Source organism: Dromaius novaehollandiae, chromosome 16 (assembly GCF_036370855.1).
Source record: "Dromaius novaehollandiae isolate bDroNov1 chromosome 16, bDroNov1.hap1, whole genome shotgun sequence".
In the NCBI taxonomy this organism is placed as follows: domain Eukaryota; kingdom Metazoa; phylum Chordata; class Aves; order Casuariiformes; family Dromaiidae; genus Dromaius; species Dromaius novaehollandiae.
Window position 1 is genome coordinate 19,507,613 of NC_088113.1, and position 12,552 is coordinate 19,520,164.

General features: G+C 42.3%; 1 protein-coding gene across 2 annotated transcripts in view; it reads right to left on the minus strand.

Annotated features, from left to right (window-relative positions):
* LOC112979038 (peroxidasin homolog) overlaps positions 1 to 12,552 on the minus strand; it is a 51,280-nt gene that overhangs the window by 32,863 nt on the left and 5,865 nt on the right. For both annotated transcript variants that reach the window (XM_026092907.2, XM_026092908.2), the window contains exon 2: positions 3,968 to 4,039. In XM_026092907.2, coding sequence (XP_025948692.2) covers positions 3,968 to 4,039 — 72 coding nt within the window. The remainder of the gene's footprint in view (positions 1 to 3,967; positions 4,040 to 12,552) is intronic.

Below are 12,552 nucleotides of genomic sequence, written 5' to 3' on the forward strand. Positions count from 1 at the left end.
GGTTTCCTTATCAGGGTGGTTTATAAACTGTCAAACATGGACATACTGCAGCCATCCTGTCTGAATGGAGATGCAGAACAGAAACTTCACCAGATTCCGCTGCCCTCCCTCTGCCACGCTAAAGCATTTTAAGAACAGGCTCTTTTTAAAGTATTTATTTATTTAAGGACCATTTAATTCTGTAAGCCTCATGGCAGAGAGCTGCAAGCTCAGAGCTCTTGTGCATGGAACCTGAGCTATCCTGTCCTCCAAACCGCTCGGTTCAAATATTCTGGCCAAACTTCCCCAGCAAGCCTCTCAGGGATTTTTAAGGATCTACTCTCTTTATCACTTCAAAACCTATACACGTCCTCGGGCAAAAGTTTATCATCTAACAAACATCAGCAAATTCCTCAGCTCTTTCAGTTTTGATGTGGGAACTGGACTAACCACAGTTCCTGGAAAGGAACTTGCATGAGGAGCACGAGATCTGGCTTTCTCTCATTCAGTTATCAAGTTCCTCATACGTGGGAGTTAACTTCTACAAGTGTGAGAAAAATTGATTTTTCAGTTTGCTGGCCAAACCAAGAAATACAAGAAAGCATATGAAGTACTACCTAAATGGAAGGGTTTCATTCACAAAACGGTTGATTATTAGCATTCAAACACAAAAATGCCCTACTTCGTCAGAGCAGTGGTCCACCTAGCCCAGTATCCTGGCTCGGACGATGGCAGCAGGACATGCCATTTAGAGAAAGCATGAGAGTCCGGCCAGTCTGTGCAATGTGTCCCTATTACTCCCATGGCATTCCTAATCATAAGATAAGAGATGCTAGAAGGTACATCCCTGCTTATCCCTTTACTTTCAGCATCTGTTCATGGACCTGCTGTTCCTGAGGTCCCTGTCCAGGAGGCTGTAGAGGCAGAGAGCAAAAAGGTTTGGACAAATTCATGGACAACAGGTCCATAAACAGATATTATAGGGAGACCTGTCTTTCCACCTCAGCCAGGCTGTATATGCACATCTACTGGAGCTTTAAGCAGATTGGCAGGAACCAGAAAAAAAAAAAAAAAAAACAGCTGAAGTCTTGTATATGTCAAGGACCTGTCTAGACCTAAGCATTGAGAGGACAGGAAGGGGGATATCTTAAAAAACTCCACAGCTTAGGTGGAGTGTATCTCCAAATGAAGGCCTGCCAGCCTCCTTAGTTTCCTTAGGGTTCAGCTGAAATGAGCTTGGCGGTCCTGCCTTGATCCCTGCCAAACATCTGTCTGCATCACACACAGATGACATAATTTGGAATTGTTTGTTTTCTTGACTCAAGAGACCTTCAGTGGTGGAAGAGCAGGTCCAGATATCAAGATGTAATAGCAGGACTTTGTGATAAGGTAAAATCCGAGGCACTCTGTCTCTGTTTTCTCTCTAGATATTTTAGTCACCCTTCTCATCCTATCTATCTTGAATGACAGGAATCAATCAATATTAATATTCTAGATATTTTCTCTCTTTGACTTTTGGTAATTAAGTACCACATATGGTGCTGTTTGAGAGACTAACAAGGGCTGTTCTTATGTTCTGGAGAAGAGCATCCTTGGCAATAAAGTCTTCCCTGTGTCAACTTCCTGATAAATTTTATGGGTGAGTGGCCTGTTTGATTACCCCTTTGTAACACTGTATTACAACCACCCCGTGCTACTATAAATGTGAATGAGCTTTAGAATCAACAAAAAGTGCAATTGCAACTCATCATCATCTTCTCAAAGTCACTACAGAAGAACCCCCCAGTACATCATCCCCTCTGGACGACTGCAAAAGACTGGATTCACTGACCCAGGAAGTTTCTTCCCACTATCTGCCCTACACTTGCAGGGCTGAATTCTGCCTCAATTTTATTTTAAAGTCAAGCAAAGATTAAACAAAAGGAAGAGTGAGAATGACCTACACTCAGTCTGGTTATTTGAAGTTTCTGTTGGCTCACAAGCAGGGCTGAGCAAATCACTGCAATACAGACCTCTGAATCACCAGCCCAGACTAAGAGGGCTGAACTTACACCAGCTGCTGTACTTTCTGCTAATCCCAGTTCCAGTTTTGCCCAGGTTCTTGAGTATGATTGAGCCTTTCCTAAAATGGGCTGTATCGTCCTTTCTCCCACAAGCCCTAGTAGGCCAAACGTCAAGAGCAGCAGGGAGTCTGCATGTCCCCCCATTTTGACAGACAGACACTACAGTCCATCTTCAGCATTCAAAAATGAGTCAGACCTACAAAAAGGGCAAGTTTTTAGGTAAAAAGGAGAGTATTCACACTAAAACTTCTCTGCTACTCATAAGCCTGTAAGATGTGTTTGCTTCATATTTTCTAGCTTCTGTCCATGATCATAACTGCTAACATCTTTCCTGGATTTTCTTTTTTTTTTTTTTAATGAAAGAGGTTCTTCTGCAGTATCTAGATCCTCCGGATGCCTTAGCTTTAATGAAGTCATGAAAACTGACAATACAACCCAAAGCTGCTCTAAAACATACCTGCTTTTCACCCAGCTTGTTCCTATAAAGGACCAAGAGACAAGAGTGCACATAAAGCAACTTGCAGTCAAGCCACATGGTTTGGTCAATCAGCCCCCAACACACAGTGGAACAATCTTCAGCAAATGCTTATTTTTAAAAGATAGTTACTAAGCAGGTCGCTATGATAAAGCCCTGCTGTATTCCTACTCTTTCAACAACATTTTACAATCAATTCAACTTCTCGTAGCCCAGGTCTTCCTCCCATTATCCTTCTGTCATCTCTATCTTTACTGGATCAGGGACTTTAGTTCTCTCAAGGTCAGAAAGGAAAACTAATCTGGACTCTCTCTTGCCATTTGGGACCAAGATTGTGATAACCAGGAAGTATGAACATGTCCGTCACACAATGCAGATTCCCAAGCTAGCTGGTTTGCCCAATAGAGATTCTTGCTTGAACCTGGAAATCTTACAGCTCTGTTAGTGCAATGCTACAGCTTGAATAATCAGATCTGATCCTCGACAGGCCAATTAAAAATAGCACAGTGCTGTGCTGACACAGCTTCTGTTTCTGATTTGGGAGCTGGTTTGTTTTCAGCTTCTTAGCTACATGGTACAGATGTACTCAAATCTGTCTTCTTAATCTCAGCCTTACCAGGGCAAGAAGCAGCAAAGGCTCCCATTATTTCCTTCTAGCAGAGTGAGAAACTTGTTAGTAAAGTGCCTGGTAGCATATCACATGCACGTGAGCACGCCTGCTCCAGCTGTCATGTAACACTGGAGGAACTGTGCTCTATTCACAATCCTCTCTGTAGCAGGGTGGGTGCAGGCATTTATCCTAGGGCAAGGCGTAGTGACAAGGCATTGGGAAGGACGCACTAGCACTTCAGTAGAAATCTTGCAGAATAACTAATGTGACTTAGGCATCTGGGGAGGCCATGGAAAGGAAGAAGCTTTTACTGCATCGCTCTGCTCTCTCGACTGCAGCCAGAACTGTTTTTACAGGCTCCTCTAAAGCCGTATCTGCTGAAACACTCTCAGGCAGTAACAGTATGCACCAGGAAAATTTTTAAAGAAGATAATTTAATTGCCAAAATGGAAGTTATTAAATTGCACATTTAATTGAAAATGGTAAGAAACATGATCCAGGGCAGAATGGAGGGAATTTTATGCAGAAAGCTTTAGCTGGATATACACAACTTGGCTGAAATAACCAAAAAGACCAAGGCCATCTTTAAGCCATTACAGAGGTTAGTACTAATGTACGTAATAAATGGATATCCTTACTGTAGTCTCACTCTAATTCAAACTCTCTAACACTGTACATTAAGCAGTCCTGAACTAGGAAGCTAGGGAATAGGGTGGGTCCTACAGTACTGAATCAGCACTTTGGCTACAAAACCTCGATGGCCTCATTTTCGATTTCCTTCCTTTCTTACAAAGGTAATGAGATGATAACTGGAAGCGGGGGAAGATGAGTGGAACTTACAGTGTGTTGAGGTTCTTCAGTTTCCTGAAGGCTCCAGGTTTTATCTCCTTGATGTGGTTGAAACGTAAATCTCTGAAAGCAGAAATTACAATCAATGCACACACAATAAAAATGAACCATTAGCAATCAGCATCTTCCACAGAAGGAGGAGTGCTGGGAGAGTCCATTGTACCAGGCCTACAAGAACTTGAGAAATAAAGACAAAGATCTAGGGAGAGAGCTGAGGGAGGAGCGGAGAGGAGGCTGGAGGGCTGCTTGTCTGCAAAGTCGGCCAACAGCCAGGACAACCCCACATTTACAAAATCTACATTCATTTCATAGGAAACCAAAGACTGAAAGGACACACGTGATCATTTGCAAGAACTCTGGACAAGGTTCGCTGCCCTGATCAACACCCCAAGTTTACGTGCCATTACATATGCATCTCAGACTGATCTGTAGAGGAACGCACATAACTGTGTGAACCCCTCTTTTAGGTCCCTAGCAAAATTATCTTTGCCCTAAAATGGTTAAATCTGATCAAATAACCTCATATAATAAGCATTTCACATTCTGTTTCAGAATGCTCCAAGACTCAGAACAGCTTATCGCTGCCTGCATTTCCAATTTGTGCCAACTTCAATTACAATTAGTGGAGTCCAGGGGATTCTGGCAAATTTCAAGGGCTGTCCATGTAACTACATTGACTTGGAACCCTAAAACATGTTTTTTGATTGCTAATGAGATAATAAAATAAGAGCTAAGTGGTTTAACCTGGTTAACCAAGTAGAAACACTTCTATAGGGAATGTGCATTGATCTGGCACCTTCCACGGTCCAGCACATTATAACAAATTGCGAAAGACTGACAAATGTTTTTCTGCTGTCAGTTTCTATCCAAAGCACCACAATAATGACTTTTCTCCTATGCAGCCTATCTATCACATTTAGAGAATACACAGCTATTTCTCTGTTTAAGACAGCCATTTAAGGGCACTTGTTTTAAGGGGGGGAAAAGCAGCCAACATGAACATGCTGAAATGCCTTTCATTCTAGTGGCGAGTTACAGAGCATTTGGAATCACAGTTTAAAATAAGAATTCTACAGAGAGCTACAATTTCAGCATTTGTTTTTAGAAAAAGCATCATCGGGAATCTTGGCCCCAGTAAATTAAGATTAGAAAGAGGAACATTCATTGTAGGTAGCTCTACACGCAAGATGAAAGCGAGTTTCCAAGGCGGCTGCAACATCTTTGAGCAAGTGTTCAGGAAAAGGATACACAATAAGTACAGCTGAATTTTATTTAAGATATAATGTTTCTTCAGCTGAATGGTTTGTAAAGCAGGTTATTTTCCTGTTAAAAAAATTCATTTTCTAGCACGAATTCCCTCTACATCTTCATATTTTTTAGACAGAAAATACCTCATTTTTATTTAACTCAGATTAAATTGAAATATTCAGTCTCTGCCTCATTACCCCCTTTTTATCACTGAATACAATAAAATACATGACAAAAAGTTCTCTTTTCTCTTGTGTTTTTTCTGTTTCTGTTATTTCTCAGAGTTGGAAAAAAGGAATGGTAAGAGTAATTTAGAGAGAAGTCTCTTCCCTTTGTTAGTTTTAAGTACTGCATGGTGAAGAGTTAGAAGGCAGGAAAGAATACAGCTTCAATATTTCCTAAAAAAAGGGGTTTAAATCACAAATGATGTGAAACATTCTTCTATTGCAAACTCTGCAATCCCAAAAGATCACTCTCTGCAACTGCAATTTTTAACAGTAGCTTTACCCCTGACATTTCCTGTTGTGTTTGTTTTTCATTCCAAATATATGTTCCTTACTCTTCTTTGTTTGAGGGTGATTTTACATATCCCTCCTCCCTGGTGATGTGAATTTGATGATACAGGTACAGATTTTTCAAGGCAACGGCTGACTCCATGAAGCCAAATACAATTAAGTATTGGCAAAGGTGATAGCACAATTCACTGACTATTCTCCATGGTCTCATTAAATGAAATGAGAAAAGACTAGACCATAAGAAGAGGTGAAGAAATGCAAACTTGATTTATACACTGTAACACAGAGGCACAAACTCTGCATCCCCCCAGGGGGCTGTAAAGAACTGTGTAATTAGTCCAGGCAGCTGGCTACAGGTAATAGGAAACCTAACCAACAAATGGGAGAAATACACACAGGTCAAGGCTGAGGCTGCTGGCGCTCATGAAAGGCAGTGGGAAGCAGGCAGTGAAGTGTAAAACACCACTTTGGGGCACAAATTGCAGGTGAAAAAAAAAATCAGACTATTCTAGCGAACAAAGACAACTGCAATCCTTCACACCCCAATATTCACACAGCAGAGCTCAGCTTCCACAGCTGAAACAAAAAGAAAGACCCAGAACCACAGGTGACTGAAAACACTTCTAAAAACCCAGCAAAATGCAATACAAGCTCCTCTACCCCTAGGAGCCTTTTTTCACTATTGGTCACATACCAAAAACTACTCCACAGAAACAGTGCCGTGGAAGTCTGCCTCTGGTCTCCAGCTCCCTAAGCAAGTCTGACCTCCCAGCCTGTGGGTTTCTTCAACGTGAGAGCAACGAAGCAAACCTGGGCTGCAGTCTGGTGAGAATGACTGCGTGTCACTAGCAGAGGTCTCACGACTGTAGCTTGGCTGCACCATCTATCCATAACGTTCCTGCTGATGAGAAGTACATGGTCCCAAAATACCAAACTCTGCTGTCTTGCACTCCTCTGAAAAGCTCACCCTTGGTTTGCTCTCCATAGCATAATGGCAATAGCATCCCTACAGACAAGCAAGGGAACTGAAACTGTGTGTATTTATTCTGAGCACTTCATTTCAAGAAAGATGTGAATTAACTGAAGAGAATCCAGAGGAAAGTAGTGAGAATGATCTGCAATGGCTTATTTTACACAAAAGCACTGAGAGGAGGGGAGAAGACCCAATAACTGTGTCAGAACAGTGTTACAAACAGAAAAGGGCAAATAGGCATCAGCTAAAATTGCAGAAAGAAAGATTCAGATTTTTAAAAAAGTATCTTAAACAGCAAAGTTAATGAAACACTCAGACTGCAGGTGAGGCAGACATCAGCTGCATATAGTTTACATAGTGTTGATCCTGCCCTGAAGGCAGCAGGTTGGACTAGATGACTCCTTGAGTCTATTCAGCTCCCTGTATCCAAGAGAGCAGTAAACAAACCGGCATGGGTGTCTCTGCATAGCAGAGAATTCCCAAGCAGTCTGAGAGGAACTTGCATCTTCATCCCTATCAATGCATATAAAAACTGACTTTGGCTCATCAGTAGACTTCTCCTCCTGACCTTGCCTTAGCCTGAGGCTTAACTGGTGAAGAAATGCAATGTAGGACTGCACTGGGAAATTCCTGCCCAGTGCATGTTTGACTGAGAGCATCTCCTTCAGAGTTTGTCCCTTCTTACACAGGAATACTTGTTTCTCCCAGTTCCCAGGGTGCTCACATTGAAAACTTTACATTTCTTTTAACTAACAAGTGTGCTTTTCACTGGGAACCACCACGCAGCTTCTCCTGTGCCAGCCAGTTCCAGCTGCTTTGTATACAAGCAGCTGGACTCCCTCATTCCTGCCTCTGAATTTGCAAAATAGAAAAAAAAATAATAATAATCCCTTGTGATTTAACTCTCCCCCATGTTTTCAAGGCCGACAGTCTGGGATTACAAGGTACCCTTCTGCAAGGAACAAAGGGGATATCTACTGCTAAAGGATCCCAGATCCTTGTCTGCCTTCACATCCCCAGTGCAGTGTTAGAGCACTCAGAGGCCTGGGACAGCAGCTGTCCTGCGTTATTCAATACTGATCCCTCCGGACAATACCACTTTGAGTGGCTCAGAAGAAAATCTCACCAAATCCTCATGGCCAAGCACCACAGACCAGACAGGAAACTCGGTTGAAATATGCGGATAAGCTAGGATCTGCTACTGAAATACCTCACCTTTTCAGGGCATGCTGAACCTCATCCAGGGGACTTACAAAGAGTGACAGAATTGCAAATGGCTAGGGGAATAGATTTTTCCAGAGGAATGACACTCCAATCTTTCTGATCCTCTCAGCTTCTAACAGAACAATTGTTCCTCAGATCACTGTGTTGAATAATTGATAGTGGTTAGCATGCAAAGCAATAAATGGCTTTTATAAGAAATTTCCATTTCTGTTTAATCTATTTATCTATCTGTTTAATCTATCTATGCTTTTACATTATATATCACCATGTTACCTAAGCAGATAATCAGCTACAAGACACATTTTACTGCAGTTCCATGGAAACTACTGAGTTTGTTTTATTGAAGCATCTTTTATGTTCAGAATACATGCAGAAAAGATGCTGGTAGTTCCGGACCATTTAACCCAGAACTAGCTGAGTAAGTGGCAGACACCCAATCGTTATGAACAACGACATAGAGAGTAAAGGTTGTTTTATGAACAGGGATAAGTGCTTAGGACATTGAGGTTCCTTCCAATGCCTCCTTGGGAAAGGAGGGAGTGAAAAATATCCTAAACATAACTTTAAATTCAAGTATCCCATTTATAAGAACAGCCAGCACACTTGTCAGAAGATGCTCATTTCCTTCACTTATCCGCAGAACGTCAGAATCAGCTCTGCAGGTTCCCCCATTCTGCCAAACAGCTATAGTCCTGGCAGGAAGGCAAAACAGTCTTGCTGAGATGGAAATGCAGTCTTCCAGACCCGCTGTCATCAGCTTCCCAGCTTAGGAATGTCCATCTCATACACGAGTCCCCAAATGCCTTTAATAAATGACAGTCTTCATCTCTGAATCCCTACATGGACAGCTGAGCTTTGTCATCTCTGCTAGACAGATGAGGAGACCACAGGGAGACTGCAGGCTGCGGTTTTCTTCCAAGCACTTGCTATTTTGGGGGTATATCAGTTCAAAACATCAAGATTTGGCTGTTGGAGGAGTGAGGAGAGAGGAAAATATGTTCAGCTTCGAAATACAGTTAAACCAGATAGTAAGATCAAGGATGAAACACAAGAGAAAGCAAATGCAGGGACTCTTGTGCTGCAGAACAGGCTGCCATTCTCTTCTACTATCATACTGCATACTTTTTAAAGTTAGAGGCATAGGCATACTAGATTTTAATTAAGAAATTACCACAGGCACTCCTGAAGTCAGATTTTTAAGATTTCAGTGCCCACAAACAGAGGTCAGGTTTTCAGAAGGGCTTGGTGCCCACTGTGCCAAGTGGGACAAGAACGTGACAGGGATTCGGCTGTCAGGGTACCAAGCCCCTTTGCTTCCCCTTGCTCTGTGTACGCATGCTGGCATGCAGTCACAGTGTATGTCCAGCTGTGGGTGTCTGTGCAGGACCATTTTAAACAAAAATGAGTGATTCTGAGTGGTGGGCACCCCAGGCAGGGACCCACTCCCCGCAATTCTCCTGGAAGCTCAGTTATCGAGAACCCAATTCCTTTTTTCTTTCGTTCAGTGTTATAGGTGGCATGGTTTGGAGGATATCAGACCACGCAAAACGTCTGAGAGTGTTCCAGGTGAGTAGCTGCTGCAAAGCACGACACAGCACTCCTAAATTCATCTCAGGGAAGACCCCCGTGTTTAGCACTGTTAACATTACGCTTCACAGCCTGACCCTGTCACCTGCCGCAGAGCTTCTCTTTTAGCTCTTGCCAGCAAAAGCAGGAGCAAGGAATGCCTCCAAAATACAGTTTTGGTCCTGGATACATATTCAGGTAGGGAGATTAGACAGCAGACTGTTGACCAGGACAATCCCAGACAATTTCAGCTATTATGTATTAACAGCCCTTATGGAGATTAGAGTCTGATCCTAATCAAATCAGCTAAGTCTATTCTTGGGTATTCATGTCAGCGAGGAGCAGGACTCTTTTAACCTAATGTATATTTCCTAATGCTTATTCAAGATATTGCTCACAACAAATCAAGAAAACTTTTGTTCCTCCTGAGCTGTATTCTGGCACTGATCCAGAGGCAGTAAAAGGAAGTTTCAGAGCATAAAGGTACATCTATCTTCCTCAGGGAATTCAAAAAGCAGTCACACTTTGCCAGCTGAAGTCAACTGCTGTGGCATCCTTTAATACTGATTCTCTTGTAGCATGAGTGTCAGATGTCTGTTTGTCTGCCTTAAGACCACCAATGAAGTCTTTACCCAGAATACAAAGCCATTCTTTCACCAAAAAATTATTGGCTTCTCCAATCCACTACTCTACCCCACTTTGAGGAAGCTGCATTAAAGAACACAGCAATTTTGTCCTTCAGCAAAAGATATGGTACAGCTAGGGGAAAAGGGATGTGGTGAGGCAAAGGTAGTCAGTGAGAATGCAAATGCTCAAGCTGGAACCAGATGATGGGACACTACAGTTTAGAAATCCTGCCTTCAAAGAACAGTTGAGATAACAACAATCTCAAGAGTTAAGATATTTTCATCAAAAGACACTGGAATGTTTTTACAAAGGAAACCAAAGATGTTTTGAATATCTTCCCTCTCCATTTTCCTTCTGATGAAGGGACTTTATAAACAGGACATACAAAAAGACTTTGGCCACCTCTAAAAGGTTTCATGAGGATTAGTTAGATACTCTAGTAACAGAGGCCAGAAAGAGATCACACCTGGCACATCCGGAATGTGTGGGTGTATGTTTAATGACTACATATAAGACTATCACACACATAGAGGAAATGACTAATCCATTCTTTACCCGAAAGTCCAAAAGCACACGACAGAGACCACAATGGGAGCAGCATTTCCAAGAACTCATTTGCTCAGAAAACCTCCCTCCCCACAAACGTGTAAGATTCCTTCTCAAAACTATGATCCTTAGGATACACCAAGAAGAGCTACATACTGTCCTACCAGACTTCCCTACTGCAGCGTAGCGACCTGTGGGGAAGAACCGAGTGGCCAGTCAACACACAGTGCCACACAACGATGGAGGGAAACAAAAGTTGTCAAACTGGAGATGCCTACACTGCCCAATTAGCAACCAGGTCTATGAACAACTGGGTCACCTTCAGTTCATGCCAGCAATGTGTTCAGATCCCAGATACTGTGCCATCTTTGCTTGTGCCCTGAGCGATGTTTCTCAGGAAGTACTCATTCATTATGTGTTACGCATAATGCAAGAAAAAAAAAAAAAAAAGAGAGAGAGAATAACCCATAGATAATTGGATTGGAATCCATTAGCTGCCAGCCAGAGGGCAACTTCTTTCCATGGATTTCTTCTACTCATGCCCACGTTTCAGAGCTTATTGTTTTAAATGTCAAACTGTAGAACAAATGACTTAGAAGGTTAAAGACCTATTGAAATTTTCTGAGTGTATGTTTCACAGCTGTTCCCTCCTTTGGGCTGCTGGCTAAGAGAACTGCTTGAATCCCAGCAGTAACCAGCAGATCACATCTGGATAATCATGTTCCAGTTGAACAGACAGCAGCCAAAATACATTTGCAGTTATACGCCATGAATTTTTATAGCTTACTTATCTGTACACATGTAGCCATTATTGCCATCCTGTTCTCTACTCAGGATAAAATGAACAGACTTCATTACCAAAGATAAATAGTCTATTGCTAAAACCAAACATTGGGCCAGATCCTCAGCTGCACCCAGCTGGGCTTGGGGAAGGGAGGAGGGAAATGGGAACCAAAGAAGAGCCAATAACAGCTCATCAATCCTGGAGCTGGGTCCATGCCAATCCCAGCATCATTCAGAGAAGGCTACGGGCTGCTCTAAGTTAGGCCAGCTGGCTACAGCCCTGAGGGGGCCATCTGCCAACAGGGCTTGCCGAAGCACAGTGCGTGCCTGCTGGAAAACTTTGCCACTCTTCTTCAAGGGTTGTTAGAGAGAGGGTGGCACAGAGTCACGGAGGTCAGGAAGTCCCAAACTCCCAACATCAAAGCAAACCTCATCTGGGAACTGCAGCTGTTCTGCCAGGCAACAGAGCTGAAGCCTCACATCAGTGTTTGTATCTAGAGCCACAGACTTGGTCCTATTCATACCCCATGACAAGTGTGCAAATATCATAATTCCATGTTTTCTACTCAGAATAACTCCATGATCTGACCGTTCTTGCTGTAATTCTGAATGCTCACACTGACACAACAGTTCTCGTCCCAAGAGAAAGATTAACATACCAAAAGGTTGGAGTAGTCAGGGGCTTGGTTAAGAAGCACTTTGATCTTTCACAATTTAAAAAAAAAGTTTAATTATTCAAACACTATTTATAACAGATACAATGGGATGCTGGCTGGCAAATGTATTTATGTACATTAGATCCTCGAGATAGCCAGAAAGTCAGCATTTTTGCTTGCCACACACCATACAAAGGCACATGATCTGCCAACAAAAAATATTTAACAGGCTCATATTACTCTGTATTTGTGGGGAACATTGTTTATCAGTATGGGTTTTGCTTTTAATTATGCAGACAGTATTAGAAGAGAACAAACCAGACACACATCTCCTGCAAAAAGGTCTGTCTGTAAAGAAAGTCATCTCATTTTGGAGTTTTATTACTTCTACATCTCATGCCTTTATCAGCATAATCCCATTTAATGTTCAAAACCCCC